The sequence below is a fragment of the Melospiza georgiana genome, chromosome 8 (genome assembly GCF_028018845.1).
Source record: "Melospiza georgiana isolate bMelGeo1 chromosome 8, bMelGeo1.pri, whole genome shotgun sequence".
NCBI classification, from domain to species: domain Eukaryota; kingdom Metazoa; phylum Chordata; class Aves; order Passeriformes; family Passerellidae; genus Melospiza; species Melospiza georgiana.
Window position 1 is genome coordinate 18,083,712 of NC_080437.1, and position 25,553 is coordinate 18,109,264.

Here is a 25,553-nt window from a genome sequence, read left to right on the forward strand (position 1 = left end):
ATAGTGCTTCTACACCTTCTCTGAGCAAACTGTTGTGGTGTTTGACCACCCTTCTTTAGAAAAAATCTTTCCAATACCTAATTGGTGTTCCCCATGTAGCTTCTGTCACTGCAGCTCTTGCATTAGTTTATTCCTATTAGAAGAGATTTTTTTTCTTAATACTATAAGGTTATCTTTCCGTTCTCATGTGATTTGGCATGTTTGGACTAGCTTAGAGACTTTTTCATATGCTATTTGGGAGAAAAGGGACAAGGAATGCTTCTGCTGCTGGCATTTTAAAGAACTTGTGTTGATTCACATATGGCCCTGCAGGTCTGGGGTTTCCTGACTTGTAGTGTGTAAAAACAGTAACAGTTGTGGTACAACAGTATAACACTGACTCATGATTATCAGTTGAGTTTGGATGTTTGATTCCAAAACTTGATTTAGGAATTGCTATAGTCTTTTGAGTACAGGGCATTGACTTCTCTGGTTATTGCTGAGCATTGACAGGTGGGAGTGCAGGAGGGGAAAGCCCGGTGTTCCCACAAGAAATGAATTTGGTAATGCTGACTGAGCATGAGAGATTAGAGTATTGTAAAAGGTTTCTCTTTAAACAGTGCTTATTTATTAGCCTTAGGTTTTTGGAAACCTAATTGAGACATTTTGCAATCAAATAATTTTTGTAGAAGCCGAAAAGTCTGATGTCTCAATGGTCTGGAGCAGAGCTTATGTGTAGGTGTTTTCAGGGTAAATACTACCTTGTGCATCATTTCCACATGTTATTGGAGAGCCATGAAAAAGTTAAAGTGAACCATTATCTGGATGGTTTTACCCACCCTTAAGAAGAATAACTTTTCCCTCTGCTTATGACTGATCCACTCCTGCTGCTTTCTTTCTTTTTTGTTTCTTTTTTGTTTATTTTTTTATCTTTTTTTTTGTTAAAAACATTCTTTTTAATTCAGTGTGATAAAACATCCGTTATTTGTAAGTTGATTGAGCATAAAGTATTTCATTATAAAATGGTCATCCATCACTGGAAGCTGGGGGCTGCAAAAAACATTAACTGTGCACTTTTGGCTGGAATGCAGCTTCTCCAGAATAATGCAGCTTCTGTGTAAAGTATGCAGCATAAAAAAATCGACTGTTCAGGAAAACAGGTGCTTGCCTTGCTCTCCCAGGGCTTTGGGATTTCATCCCAAGTTTTTGGAAGGGCCCTTAAACTCCTACTGTTACCTAGAGTCACTTTTTGGTTTTGAGTAGTGCTCTCAAAGCTGAAAATGCTGGTGTGTGTCAAGTGATTTCATTCTGACAAGGCCGTGAGAATTTACTAGCAGTTTAGCTGCTGCTCTTTTGAAAAAGAGATATATTTTCTTCCCCTCATTCCTTAGCTCTTCTGAAAATTAGGTAGCTTTTTTAAAAATCAACTTCTTTGACACCCAAAAGTGAGTGGCTAAACGTTGCAGAGTTTTTTGTCCAGTTTGTAACTGTGAATCTCCTTGATATTTCGTAAGCTCAGCTGCTGTTCTTCTGTGTGATAAACCGTAAATATAATTTTGACTTCAACTTGTATTATACAGTGCATATCATATTTCCCTAACTTAAATAATAAGTTGGAAAATAGCTGTTTTAACTAAGAGTCTTAGTTAACTTTTGATTTTGGGAGGATAGAGTGGGAAGCTTTTATTGGATTGGTGTTGCTGGGTTTTTTTGACAATATTTCCAGGTAATCCTATGGCACAGCACTTAAGGCCAAATATGTTCCCTTTTTATATGAGGAGTTGAAGCAGAGATGAAGTGACTTGACCAAGGCCATGAAGGGGAGATGAGTGGGAGAGGCTGGGGAGACTGATTTGCCTGTCTATGATCAAGGGCCTTGCTGCCCCTTGATGGTCAGTTTATTTGAATATGTGCTTACATCCTGTCAGAGCAAATTCTGTAGGTCTAGGTCTAGGATTGAAAATCAAAAGGAAATTCTTCTGTCTTTGGCTTTTTACTGAGTTTTGGGAATAAGTGCTGTTGGAGTATAATGGTTCCATCCCAGAGGTCATGGCAGCAAGGGTGAGTGGTTAAAGCAGGGTTGTGTGTGGTGACCTGTTCAGTGTGTGTTGTGTATTCCAGTTGGAGAGCCAGGCTGTGTTGTGCCTAGGGGAAGAACAGAGGGAGTGAGGAGCTGGGGGCTGGCTTGAGCCAGCAGCCCTGTTTGTCTGAAGGGGTTGAAGTTTGCGCCGCGCTGTCGCTTTTACCTCAGTCCTGCTGGGCAGCATGGAGTCAGTGATGGCCTTTAGCAGGATCACTCAGCTGAACTTCTGAGCCACTCAGAAGTGGTTTCTTGTGTCATGGGCATGTGCTAGATCAAAAACATTAGTAGTAGACTAAAGTAGATCAATTTGACACTTTCTTAGAGACTGTAACCTGTATTCTGTTTCTTTACATGGATTTTAGGCCATTTTGATTCTTCATAGGCATTTTATTGTTTTAGAGCAGATAAATGATTCCAGAGCATGGAAAAAAATGAATTTAATGGAGTTGGGGATTGATATAACATTGTTTCCATGATGCCTGTCTTAAGATACATCCTACTTGGTGATCATTGAAATTGAATACCATTCACAGATCTCTTCACATGCAAAAACTAACCAAAAAAAGTCAAAAGTGTGGAAACTCAGGATTTTGTTTCTTTTCATGTATCATCAGGACCTTGTATCAGTGGTTTGCTCAAGCACATTACAGTATGCAGAAATTAATTTCTTTCCCTAGTCCATTTGGAGGAACATAATGCTCACTTCTTGTCATTATTATAGGAATCAAGCTGCTGTTTAATGCATGTAGCATCAAAATTTTGGCACACGTGTGTGTGCAAGGATTACTGATTGCTTCAGTTATTGCTGGGGGGGGGGTGGAAGGTTGCTTAATGTTTTTATTTTTACTGTTTGTATGTCTTAAGGTAGTGGTTGTGTTGACTGCCAGCACACTGGGCTCTTCTTCCTTTTGCTTCTGTTCCACTCCTCTAGGTTGAAAACTGATATCCCTGTGATGTTTTGCATCCTGCTTTCCTCAAGTCTCCAGTCTCCCATTTTGTTCTGTGGTCACCTGGTATGTGGGCTCTTGAGCTCTGGGCCATCATATTTTGCCAGTAGCACCTGGGAGTTTTTGGTTAATATGGCAAAGCACAATGTCTCCTAGATTAGTTCAGGTCGAATAGAAGAATTTGTGCAAATCATAACAGCAAGGTACATTGAACCTTTGAGAGAGATTTTTGTCATTAAAAGATTCTTTCCTCTTGGGTCATCAGGCTTTTCTTCATTTCATTCTTTGGATTTTGTCTGTCTCACTGATGCATTTTTGATTCTCTGGCAACACAAGAAATGTCTTGGCTTCTATGGGATATGTTGTTCTTCAATTTCCTTTTAATTTTTCCCCTTGGCACTCATTGGCCTCCCTTGAGGAAAGGGTAAACAGAATGGAGTAACATCCAGACAGCTAATTGATGATAAAACTGTAATATTTTCTCCAGCCTCCTAGAAATAGTGAAGTTTTCCTTTTCACAACACGGTGAATTTGCAATGAGAGCTCTATTCATAGCATGGTAGACACACAAAGCTGTGGAGAATTACTGTGCTTTAAAATACCAGGGAAGGAGTTTTAATTTCTCCTGGGCTTTTAAATTGCCTACTTAGCTTGGGCCTGGTACTGTGCAAGATGTGTAAAATATCAGAGTGAAGCAAGTCCAGTGACTGAATTGGGTTCTGTAGAGTGTCACAATCTAATTGCTCTTTCTTCAACATGTACCAATTTCTTTTAGCGAGGAGAAAGAGTGCTTAAACTTGACATACATCAAACTTGTACTGTCAGTAAGATGAGCAGCTAAGTCCATCCTTTGGACTTGGCAGTGTGCAATTCCCCACAGGTTTCATTTAGCCTGGTCTGTCTTGTTAGACTGGCCACGCTCTCTTCCCCGTATTAGGAGGGAACCTTGGGAAACCTGGCTCTAATTCACAATGCAGCAAGATCAATAACTATCAGCATTTGGTCAAGGGCAGATGAATTTGTCATGGGATGGCTGCTTTTTGATTTGGTTTATTTTGGTTTAGTAATTTCATTTAGAGTTGAGTGTCATTGGCTTGGAGGAGTGCCTCTGGGTTCTGAACTTCAGACCTGATGCAGGTCTGTCACAAAAACTGGCTGTTGTCACAGGCATGGTGATTTTCTGCAAGAATCTTTTGAAACAGCTTCATCTGGTTCTGAACAGACAAAAAGTGAAGCTTGCCTTCATTTTATTTGCCTTTTTTTAATGGGATAGTTTTGTTTTGTTGGAGTTTTTAAGTGGATGTTAAGTTTCAGTTACCTGTGAAACTTTTAAGCAGTTTAGCTTACTGAGCTTCAGGCTAAGTAACTTCCACCCATGTGAGAAAAATGCTTCAAGAATGAGTAAAATCTCAAGTCAGTTTTTGGGTCATTGGGGAGTTCAGTTTTCTGGAGTAGAATTAATGCCATTCCAATTATCATTAACAGTTTAGAGCTTTTGTCTGTTTGTAAAAGCCACAAAACCGGTGGTATATTCCAAAACCTATCAGAGGCTTAGATCAGCTGTATTACCCTATCTCCTTTCCCTCAGAGCAATCAGCCTTCCTGTAAGGGAGATAAAAAAGTATTCAAGCAGTTCTGAATTTGCTTATTTCTAGCATATGTAAATAATCTTGCTGTGAAATGTGCTGGCAAAATCAAGTGGTGCTCTAATGTTTGTCCTCTACTATGAAGTAGGAGAAAGGTTTTCATGAAAACAAGGATGGATTAACATTGAAATTACCCTTATTACTCTTCACACGGGCGAAAGATACACTCATGAGAGAGCAGTTTGGAGATGGGAGGCTTTTGCTATATAGTTACTTGATTTTTTGCCTTTCATCAGAATTAGTCATGTCTTCTTAGAGTTGTTCAGGTCATGGGATGGGAGGAAATAGTCTAGGATTTGAAGCAAGGTCTGCTCCTGATGACCTTCAACCTTACTGTGCTAAATTACCCCTCAGCTCACTTTTAAGAGCTGTTCTTATTTTGAAGCAGTCTTTTGATTGCAACCTCTGACCAGTATGTGTCAACCATAGCTCAGAAAAAAGTTTGTCAAGATGTTTGTCTCTGCTATCTCCTCAGTGCTAAGGAATAAAAACAGAATTAAACAACTTCAGCCTTTGAAATAACGTCATATCCAGACACTCAGCAGTCTTCATGACTGCTGTTAGAAATTCAAGGTGGAGCAAGTACTCATGTCTGTACTTTTAAGTCCATCCAAATAGAAACTGTGGGACTTTGCCTCCTGTGCAGTTCCATAGTTCTAATGATGGCATTTGCTTTCCTTGTGATTGAAATGAGTAGCTTCTGCTTGTAATACCACTCTAGAACAGAATACTACAGCTGGGTGAAAAGCACTTTGGAAACAGTGGAGACACAGCTGGAGTTTACAGTGAAGTTTTGGCTGAAGATACTTTAGCAAGTTCCTGCTTATGAAAAAATGCCCAGGAAATTTTAATGATCAGTCAGAGCAGCTGAATTTGAAGCACAGCATCAGTTGAAACTCCTTATAACTAATGGCACACACTGGTGGCATTGTCAGTGCTTCTGCTTCACTGGTAGGGAAATATAATAAGTAATTCCATCAAAGACAGTATTTTAGTTGAGTTTATGTTGCCCTAACTAAAAGATGTGAAGAGTCAAATGCTCAGTATGCATTATGTCATGCTTTCCCAAAATAAAAATCTCAGTTCTGAGGGGTGCTTGAGATCTTGGCACTGTGGAACAATCATTTGTTAAAGTCATGTTTAATGAAAGGGAGATAAACACACGAAGCTGGAGTGTGACAAATGAAAGCATTTGTGCCATTGTAATGAAATTAGGCAAACAGAACAGGCTTGACATCTCTGGGTTCCCCTTGTCAAACTGCATTTGTAATTCCAGCTTTGCATTCATGTGTGGCTGTGAATGGCACTGTTTCTCTCTTGGTTTGGTGGGTTGGGGCCCCTGAATGACCACTTTAATTCACAGGACATTAGCTTTGAAGAGTATATTTTACAGACATCCTTACAAAAGGATTGTAGTTAATTCATACTTCTCTTTCATTGGCTGGAATATCCTTGATTTTCAGACTGTGTTTATGTTTATTGTTTGCAAAGCTTTTGTTACCATTTATTATAATGAAGTATTGATTTCAGAGATGCACAAAGCTTGCTTCCACACATCCCTAGGGTATGTATACTGTGTTGCACAATCCCCACAGTATTTATGTGTTTAGAAACTAGGATGTAAGCTTCTGGCTCCTTAGCTGGCAGAATCCTGTTTTCTTTGTCTATTAAGAGCTTAGATTAGGATAAGACAATGATACTGTGGGGAACCTGGAGAGAATATTTGGTGTCTTTTGATGACCTCTTGTTTATGAAGTTTCATGGACATTGGCATTATTTGCAGGAAGGAAAATTAAAGCTTTCTCTCATAATACTAGCTGCACTGTACAGACTGTATAGGTGGCAATCTGTTCTCCTTTCAGATCAAAAAATATGTACAAATGTGCTACCAACTGCACTATGTTGCAAGGGCTGGTCTAGGTATTGCAAGAAAAACAAAATGAGAGCAACTAAGACCCCCTTGTGGGGGAGAGGTGGCAGAGGATTCTTTTCACTTGAAACACTGCCTGTACCAGGGCTGTGTGGAGCAGAACGTACACTCAGGACAAATGAGTGTGGTTCATTTATAACGTAGCTTTTTTGCACTTGTCATCCAACTTTAATTGGCTGTTATTGTCTGGGGTTAAATGTCAGAGTTGGAGTAAATTTGCTAGCTGGAAGTCAGGGTGTCTTTTAGCTCAGGTGCAGAGTGGCATGTGTTCCAGTCAGTGTGGAGAATTTGTTTTTAGAGTGGTGAAAAACGTGCTCCTCTGTTTATCAGCTGTAGAGCTGCTGTGGTTGCAGTTTTGCCAGGGCACCTAGAACCAGTATGCATATACTGTTCTGTGCCTGTTACCTAGGGACTCTATGTAAAGCAAATTCAAGCTCTGAAGATTTTTAGAGGAACAAGTTACTATAATTCTGTTTGCTAGATTTGTTAACTTTTAAATTAAACAGCTGATAATCACAGGACTAACTCAAAATAACTTCTCATTTCCCTGCAATCCTACATTTTGACCTAGCTGAAATTAAGCCAGCACTTATTTCAGCAGTTAAAATGTTTATGAAAATCCAGAAAGTGTGACCCTCCATGCTTTAGGATTGTTTTAAAAGGCAGGTACCTTTTTGTCCTTTTTTCTTGGGACATACTCAATCTGACTTGCTGGTCCAGATTGCAGGGGCTTCTCATCCTTTGAGTGAAAAGACAAAATGTTTTTGGTGTTTGTTGAGTGAACTGAGAATAAAGTGCATGTCATGTAGGCCAGAATGGCCGTGTTTGCAGAAAGTGGTTTTGAGGATGACCCAGGAAGCACTTGCTGATACTTCAATTTTCTGTGGCATGAACTGATTGAGCCCCAAGGCAAGAGTCCGGAAAGCTGGATTTCTGCTCTGTTACACTGTTATCTTTGTCTTTCTCTCACCTTAAGAAAAGAGAATGTCTGTTCATTGTGCAGCTCAGTTTGCAAGCAGGGAACACAGTGCTGCATGCTCAAAGCATTGCTGTTGTCTGGGCTCGCCTCGCTGGAGAGTGCGTGGGATAGAGCTCAGACAGCCTTTCTGAAGGCTGGGCGTCAAAGGCCAACAGCTGCTGCATCAGAGGAGTCCAGGTCATGTGGTTTGGGTTGCAGTTGCCTGTCCTCGGGACAAATGATGTTGAAATAACTTGTCATAAACAATTTTTTCTTGTTCATTTACTCTGATTCGGAATGCATAGCCGATCCTGATAAGAGTCATTCAGGAGTGAAGAGTTGAACTGCCAGAGAAAGCAGCTTATGTGAGCGTTTTAGATCAGGAATGTGCCAACAGTGTGCTAACAATAAGAAAACTCGTCCGAGAGGGACCTGCTCCTGCACTTCAGGAGAAAATGGACGCCAGAGGTCTGATGCAGTTTGTTTGCTGAAGTGCCAGAATGGCTGGATGGGATTGCTGAAATGGGAGTTGGGTGCTTAAACATGAATTAGTTGATTAAATATCATTATAGACATGTGTGTCTAAGTGCAAATAATCCATGGGAAGAATGAAGGAAAGCACTGTGGTCTCAAAGGAATTGTGTCCTCATTAAAATTGCCAGCCTGAAGAGTTGGCTTTTTGATACATTACTTAAGATACTCTTTCCTGTCTTCTCCATTTCCATGTGCTGCTTTAAGCTAGCTGAGCATTACCGAGTGTTGTGCTGATGCTGGTCTCCACTTGCTTCTCTGAAATTTTGTTGAAAGGACCTGTGTGAAAAGAATGGGAAGTGCTTTCCAGCTGGCTCCCCAAAGCAGACCAGGCTCTTTATTTAAGTCTAAGTAATGTTTTAATATAATTTTTTCCTGGCTTTGAGTAGATTTCAAAGGAAGGCTGCTTTAAGGAGTCCCTTGTGAAATTTTTTTCTCTTTGTGGATAGTTATTCGGTGTTTCCTCTTGTAATACCCTTGGCTGAAGTCATGCTTGCAGATTTGGTGGGTTTTCAGATGGGTTTTTTTGTTTGGTTGTTTTTTCCCCCCAGAGCTGAAACTGCTTACTTAAGTAGAGAACCATCCTGTATTTTCTAGTTAAAACACTGAGAAATGTCTCTTGCTAGAAAATTGGTAGAGAGAAAATCAGCAGCTTGTCGAAGGATTCAGGAATTGCAGTCCTTTTTTCTCCCTGTCTCAAAGAAGCTCATATGACAGATAAGTTCAATATTTGATTATTTTATTAAGGGTATAAATGCCAGTGATCCTGTGACACGATTAGCCATTAGACTTGTATCTTTTATTAGGAATAAAAAGTATGTTTCAGCAAATTGAGCCAAGTGTTGTACTTAAATATTTCTAGTCTCAAAATTATTCAAGTTACTTTTAATTCATTCCTCTGTGTCTATGTACTAGCTGTCTTGTGGTTACCTTCACCTGTTTTTAATGCTTTTTCTCCTAAATCCCCCTTAGGGCTCCTCTTATCTTGATTCCTTCTGCTTTATTTGGTTGGGATTGGTTTTTGTTTTGGTTTGGTTTTTTATTTGTTTTTCTTGGTCAATTTCCCTAGTTCTGGTTATTTTCTTCTGTATTTCTTTTCCATTCCCAAAGCATCTCTTGATCATCTTGGAAAGTTCAGGAAGCTTGTTAGTTGTTTTTTCTCCAGCTCAATAGCTCAGTGCCTTCTTGTACTGCAGCTTTAGAGTGGGTCCTTGCTGGCCAAAACAGCAAGGAGAGGAGTGCCCTTTTCAATTGGTTGAGAGGCTTATACAGTTATTTTGAGAGCAAGACAGAAGAGTTTTTAAGTTAGGGTATCTTGTGAGGTTTTCCTGTCTTTGCCAAGCAAACATTTAGTATTGTAGAAATGCAGTTTGTATTCAGGCAAGGAGCTGCAAGAGGTCCAGTGAACCTGGTTGTACATTTGTACTTTGCATGTGATTAGTGTGAAGTTTTATCTGTAGTAGGATGTTACAGGGGTGGCAGAAGGTGGGACAGGGTCTATAGAGTTCAAAGGTTCACACAGTTCCAAGGGTAATAGGGAAATGAAGCTACATCTGCCAATGAGTTAAAGCATAAATTTAGGCAGCAGTGGCCTCTGTGGCGTTTACAGAGTGTTCCTACAATCAGATTTTAAAAGGCTCCAGAAAGCTGTTTTGAAGATTGCAAGAAAATGAACTTTACAAAGCATTGCATTTAAAATATACACATACACCTATGTGTGTGTTTGTGTGTGTGTACATGTAAAAGCAACCCTGACCTTCCCACCAGCCTTCTGAAACTAACCTAGAGCAGGCTTCTTTCCCTCTGAGATGAAAAATGTGTATTCTTAAAGAGAAAATGAATCCTAAAAAAATCAAGTCTAATTGTCATTTTAAAATTATTTTTATTTTACAGAGCTATCTGAAATTGAACCGAATGTCTTTCTTCGGCCTTTTCTGGAAGTAATCCGTTCTGAAGACACTACAGGCCCCATAACTGGATTGGCACTCACCTCTGTGAATAAGTTCCTCTCATATGCACTAATAGGTATGTTATGTGACTTGGTGGGATTTACCAAAATGCCAGCCAAATGCATCTCTGTGAGCTGTGTCTTTGGCCAGGATACATGCTTGCAGTCTTAATATGGAGATTAGGGAAATAAAAAAATTGTCATTAACACTGGGGAAATCAGCATCTGCAGTTTCTTAATATCTTACTGGCTGATCTTTCATGGTTCTACAGCTGTGTCTGGAGACAGAGCCAAAGCCTCTGCTCTGCCCTGACTGCTGTGTGTGCTTAGGGCCTGCTGCAGGACTGTGCTGGTCACCAGCTGCTCTTTAATGCTCTCCAGGCAAAAGGGCTAGGGAGGGAAGAATATCAGCTTAGATTACAATGTTGTAACATGTAGAAACACAGTAGGATTTATTTAATTTTGTGGACTAATATTTCTTCTCTAGAATGAGGATGATTTTTTGCCCAGTCCCAGACCTTGTCCAGTGGTGTGCCAGTACTCTTCACTTTCCACAATTGTCATTGCAGAGACTGTATTTTGCTGCTGATCAAACTTTCAAATTTGCACATTTTTCTTTGTAGCTGTGAAAGACTAATAATGTGCATGTGGTCAGTTCCCGTGGCTCAGCTGGCTTGTATCTCACTAGCTGGCTTTCTGTCTGCCACCAATGTGTCACCCTGTTGTTAGTGGTACTCGATTTTTCTCTGTAAGTTCTGCTAGTACTTTGTGATCATACCTCTGTGAATTGCAAAACCTGTTATCCATGTTTGTTTATATATAGTCTCACTTAAGGAAAACAATTTTATTAGTCTTCCTTCCCCCTGAGTTCAGATTTCTCAGTTCTTTTTCTCCTTTACATTGTAAAGGAGCACTTTGAATTTTTGGTTGTTTTAAATATTTAGTTCTTTAGATATAGTCTGAAGGCAGTTAGGGAAAGAAAGGGGCTTTATGTCCATGCAAATCACTTTTGAAGGAAAGACACAAAACTAAAATGAGCAAAAATAGAGACTTGCAGGAAAAAAGATTGAGGTGTTGGATGAAAATCTAGTGTATGAAGACTTCAGTTAGTGGGTAGTGTTTGATAGAATTAAGTACAATAATATAACTAGAATGATGCAATAATGACAGAAGTTTTTAGGACAATAAAAAATTTTTAAAAATAAGCCTGTAAAACATGTCCCCCTGAAGAATTAAACAATAATGCAAAATATATGACTTTCAGCATTACAGTTAGGGATGGACTCTTCTTCTGGGCTTTTATGATCTATAGCACATGTCCAGGCAATGTCTGCGCAGGCAACTGGCTACAAATCCTTGATTTGAGGCAGAAATAGGAAAAAATGGAGTTTAGAATTTATAGCCTTTCTCTAGCTACCTGTTGTTTAGAATATTAATTGGGTCACTCCAACAAGAGTGCATCCCTTAGCTGTTGGTGATTGTGTGTCTTTGTAGTAGGCAGTGGAAGACTCTCTGCCTGGCTTTTTTTCTGGGGCAGAACCTGTAATTCAAGACCTTCTTTGTTGCTTCAGGTGACATTCAGAGCAGCCTTGTCCTTTGTGCTGCTCCAGATACCAGTTAGGCTGGGATTAGTGGTGCTGGCTGAACATCTGGCTAGGTTGTGTTGTTAAATGAAAGCTTTTTGGTATTATAATTTCTTTTTGTAATATGAGACTAAAAGTAGTCTAAAGACTGCTTGCCTAAACATAGGAAATGCTTAAAACTGTTCTTGATGTACAAATCTGTCTCAAACTATACAGAACAAGAGTGAAGAAAGCTGGCATAACCATGGTAGGCAAATTGCAGTGTGGCAGATAATATAGTGTGTTTTGGGGCTGCATAATGACAGGTGAAGCCAGCACTTTTTAAAAAGTGACATTAGCTATGTCTGTTCTCTGAGTGGCTGGTTTTTGCTGTTCACACTGGGTTGAAAACCAGGGTGCAGGGAAAGGGCCAAACTCCTCTGATAAATATCTTTGTTTAAAATGGCTTTCTCTTCCCCTTTTCAAAGTATTTCATTGCTAATCTTTGTGCAGTCTTTATTGGTTTTTTATTCTTTCACGTGTCAGGTGGTTACCTGTCTCCTTTCTAGGCCAGTATTTCTCAGGGCTACATTTTAAAACCAGTTAGAAAAGAATAATTCCTGAGTAGAGTTGAAGACTTCTGATCTCTGGTAGTTTGAATTGCAAATTCACTAATGATATAGTGTGACAGCTCAGTTAGATAAAATTACTCGATATTCACCATGTGTGTGTTTTAGCAGGAATAGTTAGCATTACAGTGATTATCTTCTGCTCTAAGTACTTCTTCTACAAGAGTTTTAGTTGATAAATTACACAATAACTTTTGAAGTACTAGAAAACTGTGTGGTAATACTAAACTCCTATTGATTTGTATCCCTCAGATTAGTTTTTTCCTTGCTCAGCGGTTTTGCAGTAGCTAGTGAGCTGTCAGCCTGCTGGATGAGCTTAAACCTTAGCTATAGGAAGACTAGTGGCTAAATTTCAGAATTAGGTTTTTCTGTATTTCCCTCAGAAAAAGTATGTGCTCTTTTTATTGTCCACAGCAGCTTTTGACTCCATTTCTAAAGTTAGTTTTCCCTGATGTTCCTGGAAACTACATATCTGTAAGAAAGTAGCTGTTGCTCAGCTTCCAGTGAGAGGATTTGCTGTTTAAGTAGTTTAAGGTTTGTTCTCCCCTCCACTTTTTCTGTCTCCTTGGTGATTTATTTTAGTTCCATTAAAGGTGTTACGGAGCAGGCTTCTGGCTTTCCTGAATTCCCTCTGGTTCAGAGCCTGGATTTTCTGATTTCTCTTTGTTCTTTTGCCCACCTGTTGTAAGACTGCACCTGGTATGAAATGTGTGTATCTAGATGGGGTGTCTAGATCTTTGCATTGTAGATGGCAATTTTCAAACTGTTATTGTGCTCACTCAAACTTCTTGTTAGTGATTCTGAGCAGGCATCGATACATCTTTCTGTACTGTTTTCTCACAAGGGAACAAAGATTTTTGTCTGTATCTTGTTTCTGCAAAGTAGAAGTATCTGTGCTTTTAATTGAACTCAAGAGGCTTTATAAATTGCCCTGAATTTGTAGTGCTGTTCCAGGGAGCCAGAACTGAAGTAGTCAGGCGTGATGTGTGTTGGGAGAGAGGTGTTGAAGGTAGGGGCTAGAACAGCGAAACAGTACTCACAGATCTGTTAAAGAAGCATGTGCACAACTTGCTTGCATTTCCTTTTCACACAGACTATTTATCCATAACTATGATTAAATAGATCTCTAAGACCAGAGTAACTCACATCTCCTGGAAAAGGTGACAATAAAGTGAATCTCTGTGTGCTGCCTGTGGGAGACTTTTCTGCTGCAAGTTGCTTTTTTGTCTTGATTCCCACTGGGCTGCTTTCCACTGTGGTTGTTGAGGTTGGTTAACAGTAATGCTCATGTAGGTGCTGGCATTGTAACACCACCGGTCTTTGCCTAATTTAATTAAGACAATTCAGAATGAGCCTGCATCACCTTTGGTGATCTATGCTATTACCTCCATGAATAAGAGTGCATGACTGACCAACCTGTGACTGATTTTATTGCCTCTGGTAGAAGAGTAGTAGCTTCTCATTGGGTTATAAGCCATTATTGGAGGAATGCAGAGGACTGCTTTTGACAGCCAGACCTCTTTCTTACCTAATGCTTCCAGTTTTCTATCCTGTTGTGTGCTGCTGCTAAACTGAGTGAAAAGTCACTGATTGATTTTAGAACAGGCTTCTTAAAAGCTCAGTGAAGTTTGTTTGGCAAACCAGGAGAGGAATTCGCTCTAAACTGTGCAAGATTTCTGTGTGTGTGTGTGAACAATGTCAGAAGTAAGCCAGCTCTGTTCTTAAAAGCTATGTGTAAGAGATGGCAATGGCAAAGTGCTGCTCCCATGCTGATTTATGTGCTTCTAAAGTACACTGGTGCCATTTCAGTTTTATGCAACTATGAGAAATTTCTTACCCTGCAGCCACTCAGGATAGGAGTGTGGTAGAGGGCTGCTGTCTCTGGACCACAATAAGGGCAGCTTTCTTTAACGCCAAGGGCTTATAGCCCTTCCTAGATGTGAACGTTACTGGAGTCAGAGAGGGAATCTGCAAAGCTTCTCTGCAAAGCTTACAAGGTCTTGCTTGGTTGCTCTGTCAGCATCATTGTTGCTGGAGTTCAAGAGGCCCCATTGCCAATTAATGAGGTATTAAGCAATGTTTAGGTTGTCTCCTTTCTTTCCTAATGACTGTTTAGGTAGAAGGGTATCAAGATTCTTGCCAGTGCCATATTGTCTAAGTGAGAATGAAATCAAAGCCAGAGGCAGCTTTTCTGAAGCCACTGTAATGTAGCATGAGATACAGTTACTGGCAACAATCTCATCCTAAACATTCTCTCAACTACACCATTGTTTGTAGCTGCAAAAGACTGAAATGGAGAGAAGGAGCCTTGATGAATGATTGGAGTGGGAGACCTGCAACTCTGATATCTAAACTGTGATTGTGTCTGTCTGCTGTTTTCTCTGGGGAAAGCTGCTGGTCTGTTCCTTCCCAGCTCTCGTTCCTTGAGAAGGATGTAGAACAAGAGACAATTTTCCTTCCTCAATTTAGTGGAACCTGTTTGGCATTTTCTTCTCATGAGAGTAAATTTTAGGTCCCCTATGTTTAAGAACTCTTTTTTTTCTTTATTCCCAAGGAGAATCTGAATGCATTTAATAGCTGATTGTGCTGTATTGTAGGGAACAAGACACAGTCTTAGAAGTTAACTTGTAAAACATAGAGAACCGGTAACAACGGAATTGTAATTATTTTCTTTGTTAAGTTATATTTTTTTTTTTGCAAATGTAAGTAGATTCTTGATACATCTTTCTGAAAGCTCCCAGTTATAAAGCCTTTCTGTTAGTGGGAGGTGAGTTATGTTCTTGTCAGGTCAACTCAGTGCAAGTCACATAAATTGAGAAAGCTGAATACACAATATCTCCGTGTAGATGTCTCCCCACAGAGGTGGTAGACTGTAGATGGCTGTTCTGTGACACGTCTCTTATTCTGTTACTCAGATCCCAGCCATGAGGGCACAGCGGAGGGGATGGAGAACATGGCAGATGCTGTCACCCATGCTCGATTTGTGGGCACAGATCATGCAAGCGATGAGGTTGTCTTGATGAAAATCCTACAGGTAAGATGAGAGAAATGGTAATTACCATAATGGTTGCTGCCTGTTGTGGAACATATCCTATTACATAGAAATGAAGAGGAGGAAGCGATGTTTTGACTCTGCAGGAGCTTAGTGACAGACATTTGTTTAAAAACAAATGGCTCATATACCTGTGGTAAAAGCTTTCCAAATGAAAATAGTTAAAAGCTTAAATTAAATTATTTTAAAATTATGGACTTGATAATGTGGTAGTGTTGGTAATCCTACCTTCTGCATGGTCTGTGTTGGGGGAGTTAATTAAGAATATGGAGCTCTCAGACTTATTTTTGAGAAAAGTTTTTTGTGGAGTCATAACTATGGACTGTATACCTTTTTGGTCTGTGTACTTCTGAGTAGATATCTAGTTCCTGAATTTAAGTATTGGGTAGCATGCAGTGTATCAGACCCCTTTTAGAAGTGGGTCAGATCATTCTTGTCTCCTGACTGGCTTCTTGAGCACAGTATTCAGTTTGAAATTACTCCAGGAGAAGCCTCCTTAGGTTTTCTGCTCATGGCAGTCTTTCTTAGGAGACCAGCCTCCTCTTGGGAATGCATGCAAGTATCATTGCAGAGTGGTACATGTGGGTGCTGTTCTTCGCAGGTGTTGAGGACGTTGCTGCTCACCCCAGTGGGAGCCCACCTCACCAATGAGTCGGTGTGTGAGATCATGCAATCCTGTTTCCGCATATGCTTCGAAATGAGGCTCAGTGGTAGGTTTGCTCATCCTTCTGCCGCCAAGAAACCGATCAGGTTTCCTCAGCATTAACTAGTGCTGTTGTAGAGCATGCATCCATGGAAAGCTGCTGAGCTTTATATTATTGTGTCTTTCTACAACTTCATGGAAGATTTGCTGGGTGTTCGCTGTACGAGTTTGGACTGCTCTGTTCCCCAGCTGTGTAGCGCCACCGTGTGATGCCGTGACCGTTTGCAGTAACGCGGGGTTGGAGCTGGTTTTAATAAATTTGCCGTAATCTCTGTAAACAAGATTCGGAGGGGAGTCTGCTTGAAGAAGCCTCTTGATAATATCACACTGAGTAATGACACCTGTGTTATTTGTTTTTGTCTTCGCAGAGTTATTGAGAAAATCTGCAGAGCACACTCTGGTCGACATGGTGCAGCTGCTCTTCACAAGGTAAACCTGCTTGTGTTTGCCTCAGCATTGCCGAGATGGCCCTCTAAGGACAGAAAGATTCCACACTTCCACTTAAGGGCCCTCAGAAAAATCATCCAAAATGGTCATTATTTAGAGGTGGAAGGGGATGAAGGATTTGGCACTTTTCTCTAGGGCTGACCCTGTCAGACTGCAGGGAGACAGAGGTAGGGAAGGTTGCCTGGTTTAGGGTGTCCTTTGAGGAGAGATGGACAGCCAAGTAATGAAGAGCTTTAGGATAGAGAACCAGTTTCAGGACAGAGAATGCAAACTTCACTGGAAAAAAGGTGCTCTAAAAAAATGTAGCTCTCTTTAGCAGAGAGAATAGAAATGGTGTTGAATACCCACACACTGATTTCTAGCTGAGAGCTTTGACCTCACACATCAAAGAACATTTATAACACTTGAAATCGTGTGTCTTGCACAAACATTCTGCCCTTTTCAGCACCCTTCAGGTAATTAAGATGACTTCTTTAAAACTCAAGTAAGCTAATTAACTTAAAAACTGTTTCTCCAAATAGTGAAGTAATCATAGACTTTCCCTGGGTATTGTAAAAAGGAAACTTTTACAGGTACATATATACTTTTAGTAGAAAAATATTTTGGTGAAACTGACAGCTTATGAAACACAGTTGCATCATATTTTTTTTCCCATTGTCACACAGTTCCAATGAGATCTCAGTTTTCTTCTACTCTGTTTGTCCTGCATCATGCACTAGATAAATGTTGGGCAAAGACAGAATCAGTCTCCTCAAAGAGGAGAAACCACATTACTTTTTCTCCAAATGCATATGTGAATTTTACTTGGTGCTTTTTCATTACTTACTCTGTAATCGTCTCCTCTGTCCTTCTTGGTAAGGCTCAGAGACACCATCACCATCTGTGCCTGTGGGCATTGGGATAGAGATGCAAAGCAGAGGCAGCAACTGCAGGAGTGATTTGGCCGTCTTGCTTTCCCAAAAACAAAACAGGCAAAGCTGTGCTCTAAGGCTTTTACATCCTCATCACGTAAAGACAGAACTGTAGTAAAGAAGCAGTAAACAAGAGAGAGCAGGGTGTGTGGAATTGTGGAGCTGTACATGCTGTCATTTGGTAGCACAGGTGAGAGCAGCCTTTTTTCATTCTGAGATGAGAACTGCTTATCTCCAAAGATTCAGCTTAATGTACATCTGCTGCCCTCCACAGTTGTGTTTATATGATGCTGAACACAGGATAACTGCTGGGGTTTCTACAAATTCAAAGAGAAGAATTGCCATGACTAGTAATAAATAAAATGTACACTGCAAGAGTCCTGGTGTGGATGACACTGATTCAGCAGCTGTTTCTAGCAGCATCACAGAAACCTGTTTTGAACAAATGTAAATAGTCCACTGCTGAAAGCATACACTGAAGGAAAATAAATGGTCTTTACATGGCCAGAAAATCAATATAGAAAAACAGCCATTAGCAGTAATAGTGTGCAAAGCACCTCTCATCTATACTTGTGTGAGTTCTTTCCCTTGGCAGATTTTGGCAGGAAAAGAAGTTAGTAGTCTCTCTTTGTGAAGAAAACCTAATTTGGGTTTCTTCACAAAGAGGCTCATATAGCTGTGGTAAACCTGTGAGAGTTAGTATCTGCAGCATAACTGGAAAGACCAGCCTGTTTCTTTCCCCTTCTTGTTAATCCGTATAAGCTTATGTATTTTGGCTTGCTCTTTGTATTTCAGGTTGCCTCAGTTTAAAGAAGAGCCTAAAAGCTACATGGGAACGAACATGAAGAAGGTAAGACCCAGCTCTGTGTTGACTGTTCTGCTCCTGTCTTTGGCTTGCGCTCATTTCTATTTTGTTTGTTTTCACACTTGTATTTCTTCGTTTCCACAAGTCCCAGTTCACTGAAAGAGCATGTTTAACCACATAAATGGACATAGGTTCGTTAATTCTATGGGATTAAGTCCAGATAGCCCAGTGACAAGTCTTTTTAATGATACTGCTGCCCAAGTGAGACAGTCTGGATTCTGGGAACAGCCATCAGTGCTGTGGGCTAGAAAACCCCAGCAAGTTCTGGGACCTGATGGTGTCATTGTCTGGTTATCTGCTGTCTTCTGCTCTCTCTCCAGCTTCTTTTAATCATTCTTCATTCACTACAGGTCCAATACTGAGCTCTTGGGATATATTTTTGTCCAGTTCCTACTGTGTGGAAGGGAAACTTTTTGAGGCTGGTGAAACAGCATGAAAGCATGAAATGGGCTTTTGTAGAAAAAACTTTGGTGACTTATAGAAGGGACAGCATTCTGTGGTGAGCACCTTAGTTCACGTGATCAGTGCCATCTTTATTAGCAGTCAAAACACAGTAGAATTTTCTTTATCTCCCTTTTCCTAAATGTACAGTTTTCTGAGGGTAGAAGTTCTGGATTTATTCAACACCACCATCTTGATAAATATAGTGAAGTTTTTAGTAGCTGTAATCTGTATTTCAAATAACATTATGTGACCTTATATGATGATTAATGTAGTAATTTCTTATTGAGGAGAGGGCCTATTGAGGAACTCCATATACAGTTCTATATTCTTTATATTCCATATGAAGAATGTCAATAAAGGTTGTTAGATTCTGCTGTTGAGAGCAACAGGATGGGGAAAAGTGCTAGAGAAGAAATAACCACCTTTCAACTTAACACTGAATATTCAGCTTATAGCTTCCACTCTGTTTGTATTTCAGTAAGTTGAGAAAAGGGGCAGCATAGTGTAAGCATACATTTCAGAGCCATTATAGAAGTGTTTTGAGAGACTGAATGCTTGTTTGTAGGAGTCTGAAACCTAGTAAGACTTAGGGCTTTACTTCTTGTATGGTAAACCAATGAGTGCTTGTTTCCCTTGCTGTGGAGAAGTAACAGGATTTGTGATGGTGGTAGGCTGGTGCACAGAAAGCTAAAAGAGATCAGGCTCACGTCCTGCAGGAGCCAGGCTTTGTTGGTCTGTGTACAGGTGTGAAGGGAGGGTGACTGAATTGAGGAAGGCTGCCCTTCCCAAGTGATGGCTGCTCTCAGCTCGGTTAAGTGATGCTCTGTCTTGTGTCTGCTCTGTGCAGTTACCCTGTACTGTCTCTTTGCTGTGCATGCCAGGAGTGTGCCCTGCAGCCTTGCACTCTGCCAGGTTATTCTTCTCTTTGGGTTTATTTTGCTTTGTTTAAACCATGCATTTGCCTATCTTTCACAGATTTCTTCAGGTCTCCTCAACAAACTGGAGCTAAGTAGTGGGGAACAGCCCAAAGCCCTGAACCAGTTAGAGAGGGTATTGATCTTTAAGAACCTGAAGGTTGCTCTCTCCCTTCTCCCTTCTTACCTTACTCCCCTCTTCCTTCTCTTGTAAACACCACCTGAGAGAATAGTTACGGTGTGTGCAGCAAATCTCCCTCCACTCATTTGACACAGCATGGCTTTTGGAGACAGTGCATGCCGTGGTTGCTTTGCAGTGTTGTGGCTGCAGATGGGGCAGGCTTGGGAGGCAGAGACCCTTGTTTTACTGCAGCATTCACTGTCTTGGTGAGTGCCACCTCAGACACCATCACAGCATCCTCTGGGGGAAGGGAGTGGGAGGGCCTGGCTAAGACTTCACAGTGAAAACTTGAAAAAAGGAAACTTAAAAAGTGTAGATTTGTCTCTGAAGTGTTGTGTGTCTTGCCTGTTGATCTTTATTATAGACATAGCTCCTCCATATACCTGAGGAGTCTTTTGACCCAGCACGCCATAGCATTTTTTTAGTCAAGGTGAATCTCTGAGCTTTGTTACTTGGTACAGGGCCACAGAGTTCAATGCTTTCTGAAGATTTTTTGAAGGAGATTGCTGTGTGTTTTCAACATCTTTTGTTCATGTTTCTACTGAAAATATGTGTCCCAGCACAGTATATGCTAATGGGGGATCAGTGGGGCCAAACAGATTTACAAAATGTGTTAGTCCCTGCTAATTCCCCTAGATAATACTTCTAAAGAAATACTGTAGGCATGCAGATTATTTGGTTTGGATCAATCATAGTAACCCTGAAAAACTAACTTAGGGCAGTTCTCAGTTTTCCATGTTGGGTCATAAACTTAACGTAGCTTTAATTTTTGTCTTCTGTTGATGTTACTTAGTCCAGACAGAGCTGAACAGAACATTTAGAAATGCCACTCTTGTCCTGTGTCTAAGACAAAAATAGTTAGATGAACAGGATAGTCTAAGGCTCAAGACTTGCAGATTTGTGCAGAGTTACACAGAAAAAAAAGACTAAGAAATGTTTCCCTTTGCAGTAGAAAGCATTCTAGGTAAACAGGGTTCTGTTGTGGGAGTGAGGAGGAACATAAATCTTAATCTTCACAGATTTTTGGCGTGGCTTTTGTTCATAGTTGCCTAAGATGCATAAATGCATTCACCAAATAACCTTCATTAGCTGTTGCAGTACAGGCAGGTATGAAAATGAGCTGACTGGATTGCCTTGGTGTCTCCAGGACTCAGACCGTGGACTGCGTTCTCTCTGCATGCTTCTGTGTCTTGAACGCTACTTGGTGTGCTGACCAGTTCCATGCTGCATTAGAATGAGCTCATGTTTCAGTGTAATCACTTTAATTACTAATCATTGGCCCCTGCCCTTTTCTCTTGAGGCTTACAGTATCTTATGGAAAAACAAACGAGTACAGGTAAGGTGGCTTGTAGAAAAATGAGATCTTGTGGACCCTTTAAAAAGAATCTTGTAGTCTTACATTTTTCTTCACCTTCCTGAACCTTAGTTAGGGTTTTATTTCTAAAACCTCATCTATCAAAGGAAGCATTTGGAGTCTTGTATCTTTTTTCTTCTGTAATTTTGTGGACATTTCTTTATTCAAAGGTAACTCAGAAAAATGTAATTGAATCTGTACAGAATTTCAAGATGAACAAACAGTACCTCTGAGCTCCCTCTCTCATTTCAAAAGAGTATTTTTTAAATACCAACCCCAAATGGTTTTTACTGTCAAAAAATACAAGCTTAATGTGGTCTCAAGGATGTTGATGATTAGAAAACTAAAAACTAATGTAACTCTAATATCACTGAGCATGGAAGAGGGAATGAGAGTTTTAGATAATTTGTAAGATTCAGGATATGTTAATGATCTATTAAATGCCATTTAACTGCTGCATTTAATCAAAAAGGCAATGTTAGGTTTAAAATATTAGGGTGTTAACATACCATGAAGCTTTCTAGAGAAACTGGGAAATGTCTTGAAATTGAAGGTAAAAACAAAATTTAGAAATAGTTCCTTTAGTTAAAGGCAAACTGTACAAGTGTTTTTACATTTTTTATACTAACATTAAAAGCAAAGAGATGTGAGATTGTTACCTTTAATTCAAAGAAAATCCAGAAGGAATGATGTTACTTGCTATCCTTTGATACATGTATTGTTTTAGAATTCCCAAAGTCAGTGTTTGTTTGTTAAAACAGCATTTAGCCTCATGACACTGGTGAAATGTTTTTATTAAGCTTTTCTGTTTGCTTCTGCAAATTTTTAAAGCTGTGCAATAATTTACTGCATTGAAACAAAAGGAGATAGCAAAATATAAAGGAGGAAGGGCAAAATTATATTGGAAACAGTCCCATGTAGTCCTTCTAGGTAATTCTAATAAAAGGATACCTGTTTTTGTAGAATGTGGAGATTAGATAGTATGAGATGAAAAAGACCTGCTGGGTAATCTCATCTCACCCCACCCATCTCTCCATTCCCTGAAAAAAAAACCAAAAAAACAAAAAAAACAAAACCTAAAAAACCAAACCAAAATCCACAAAAAAATGAAACCCACAAAAAACCACACCAACCAAAATCCCAAAAAACCACCATAACAAAAAAAAAAAGCCTAAAAAGGTAAAATAAACTTAGATTCTGGTCTAAATGATTTATAGTCTGATTAAATGTTTTGGAATCTTTAAAAATCAAGTAAGTCTTCTTGCTTGCCTGACTACACTGTTTCCCATCCGTGTGAAGCTGTTGTGACTCAGTCTCTGAAGGATGGCACAGGCTCATGGAAATTATTACAGATGGGCCTGTATCTTACGGCCCTTGAGATGCAACCTTGGAAGTTCGAACAGAACATAGGACAATCACAGAGGGTAGATTTTGTGTCTGGGGAAAAATGCTTTTTGAAAGGGCTAGTGTTGAATTGAGGTGGTATTTGGTGTTGTATGAAAGGGGAGATTAGTAATTAAGTTGTGAGGTTGCATTGTCTGATAGAATGTTTAAAATGTTAGGTGTTTCTCAGGAGTGGTACATGCTTAGCCTGTATCAGTATCTCAGCTCTGTTTTGCTGATTCAATTTTGCATCCTGCTCCAAGTAACTTTAACCTGGCAAATAATGATAACTGGCTTTAGTAGCTAGAAACAATGTCTGTTTTGAAATTGTGTGAAACAGACTTTTTTTGGTTTAACACATAATGCTTCCAGATTTCCTAACTAATGAAAGTAGTTTGGTACAGTGAACCACTAGTCTTCAGATCTTACAGTATAAGTTACTGAAAAATGAGAAAAAAATACAGCTGTTTCTATAATAGTTGGTAGGTAAAAATATATGGTCTAATTTGTAGCTTAAGCCTTTAATAATTGCAGCTATTGGTAGTATTTAAGGCTCAGATTTTAGAAATTGGCCAGAGTCAAAAATAACACATATTTTATATAGCCCTATGAAGCAGGAATAAATAGGAAAGGTGAGAAAGCTGATAGTTTTGATATGAAAGGTTTGTGATCCATAAGCATTGTAAAACGTTTTGACATCTGCAAAATTTGGTTTTAGCTGTGTGCTTGTCATGTAAGTATTTGCCAGAAGCTGTGATTTAGAAGATTGTTGCTGCAATCTCTGAAAGAAATAACAAGGAGCAAAATAATTCTGAACCTATTAATCAGCACACTCAAGGAAACTGTAGCATAGCTAAAACCTGGGGATTAGTCATCAAACAAATAAAACTTGTGGTGTGAAGAAAAGTTACACAAATGGTTTACTGCAGTGGGATATAACATTTTGACAAGCTTTGTTTAAATGGGAAGAAATACAGGCTGAGGCCATATACAGGGAGTTAGAATTCTACCTGGAAAATGGAAAGAGAAGGAAGAACAGTAGTAGAACCTAGAAGATTTATTGGCTTTTAAGAGTAGTAGTAGCTAGATGGAGTTAAGTTGCAGAAAATGGAAGAGACTAAAGAATATAGCTGTCTTCTACATAAGCTAAATTCGATGCTAGAGATATAAGAAATAAGGAATATGTTAGCCCAAAATAAAATTTAATTGTCATAAATTTACAAAGAGGAATACCAAATAGGGCCTGGTACTGAAACTTGCTGAATGGTTTCCACAACACGCAAGATACCTGTTCACTGCTTAATTTGCACTCAGACTGAGGGGGTGGCAGCATCAGAAAAGCTGCCTGCAGCTACTAAATGCAAGAGTACATGCAGTCCTGCACTTGGAGGAACTTGTGTCGTAAGGAACTGGTTTTCATGCTGGCCAGGGCCATTGGCCATGTGACTAAGTATCATACTGTTTTTCTGGAGTTCTAGAGCATTTCTGCATGCCTGAATTAGCAGTGCTGTGCAGCAAGTGCCACACAGTCTGCCCTGCTCCTGGTTTTGTTCTTCTTTTCCCAATCAAAGTTCTGTGTACAAACTAGAAGAAGAATCTTGGTCAACAAAGATATCAAGAGTTAAGGTTAGGTTTAGAAGAGAAGTAATGACAGAAGGCAGGTGAAAGGAGAATGAGGTTTGTTTCTAAATTGCTAAGGTAGCATTTGAAATGTAACATGCACCAGTAGCAAGTGAAGTGTTAGAAATACTTGTTAATAGTGAGCACGGAGGAATGTGAGCATGGCATTGCTACAAAGATGAAGAGTGAATCAAGGCAAGAGGTCAGTGACAGAGCTGCAGCATGCTCATGCTGCATTTCCAGCTTGATATATAGATGGTGACATTTTAGCTTCATGTCAAACTTGACTAATGCTTACTTAGATACTTTAATCGATGCCCTTTAGAAGTCTATGAGCTTTGGTAAAAGCAGAGAGGTTTGAAATGTGTAGGTCCAAGAGAATTCTTTTTCCTAATTTAAAGTTTGGAGGTATTGATAGGGAATAGGGAGTGTTTTGATAATTGAACTGTTAAGTATATATTATAGCAGAGTCACTGAGTTAATTGTCCCTTGATTTAGGTGTGGAGTGTTGGCTAATATGTGGGGAGTCAAGGGGTAGTTTGCATGATTTTGAGGTGCTGATTAATTCGTGTGATATATTTAAGTGCTACTGCCAGACTTCAAAGTTTTTGAGGTAGCCTTTGTGAGCTGGCTTGTGTAATCCATTATGCTATGTGGTTTTTGCAGCACTGATACTAATGATTATTGGTTTTCAGTTGAAAATGAGAGCTGGAGGAATGAGTGAATCATCAAAATGGAAAAAGCAGAAGAGATCACCTAGGCCTCCTCGACATGTAACTAAGGTCTCTCCTGGGACAGAGCCATCAGCAGGCAATGCTACTAATACTGCAGGTAAGTTGAAATTTTTTTCAAGAGACCAGACAGCATCTATGCTAGAGCTTTTTTGAATGTATCTTTATTTAATTTCTCCTAGTATATTATTTTGCATTAATTCTTTTAAAAATAGTTCTCAGTTACTGTAGCAATAAGACATATCATAGCTTTTCAGGTCCAGGAGAAAGTTTTCAGGAAATGGAATACATATTGATGAGAAAGGCATGGCCCTGCACATAACAGCATTTCTGTGCCTTCAGCATGCCTCGTAGGGGTAGTTTGGACAAAAGAGAATGGACACCTGGAGAAGTGGCTGAGGTTAAGGACAGCCGTGTGGTGCAGAGGAGTTGAAGGATGCAGCAGATAGAAGAGACTGAGAACAGGAACACTGACAAGAGGAGAGCCAAGGGCAACTAGTGACAGCACAAGGGGGCATAGTCCTAAGCTGCTCCAGGGGAGGCCTAGCTTGGACATTAGGAAGAATTTCTTCACAGAAAGGGTGATTAAACATTGAAATGGATTGCCCAGGGAGGTGATGCAGTCACCTAGAGGTGTTTAAGGAAAGACTGGATGTGGCACTCAGTGCCATGGTTTAGCTGACATGGTGGTGGTGGTGGTGGGTCATAGGTTGGAATCGATGATCTCAGAGGTCT

The 25,553-nt window shown here is 39.8% G+C and overlaps 1 protein-coding gene across 5 annotated transcripts in view; it reads left to right on the forward strand.

The window, feature by feature from the left end:
• The window catches only part of GBF1 (golgi brefeldin A resistant guanine nucleotide exchange factor 1), a 98,296-nt gene that overhangs the window by 45,383 nt on the left and 27,360 nt on the right, over window positions 1-25,553 (forward strand). For 3 of the 5 annotated variants that reach the window (XM_058028603.1, XM_058028604.1, XM_058028605.1), the window contains exons 4-10: window positions 9,968-10,099; window positions 15,129-15,247; window positions 15,867-15,975; window positions 16,337-16,397; window positions 18,122-18,176; window positions 21,031-21,066; window positions 24,783-24,918. In XM_058028603.1, the coding sequence (XP_057884586.1) occupies window positions 9,968-10,099; window positions 15,129-15,247; window positions 15,867-15,975; window positions 16,337-16,397; window positions 18,122-18,176; window positions 21,031-21,066; window positions 24,783-24,918 (648 nt within the window). The remainder of the gene's footprint in view (window positions 1-9,967; window positions 10,100-15,128; window positions 15,248-15,866; window positions 15,976-16,336; window positions 16,398-18,121; window positions 18,177-21,030; window positions 21,067-24,782; window positions 24,919-25,553) is intronic. The other 2 variants (XM_058028606.1, XM_058028607.1) reach the window with 1 other exon arrangement.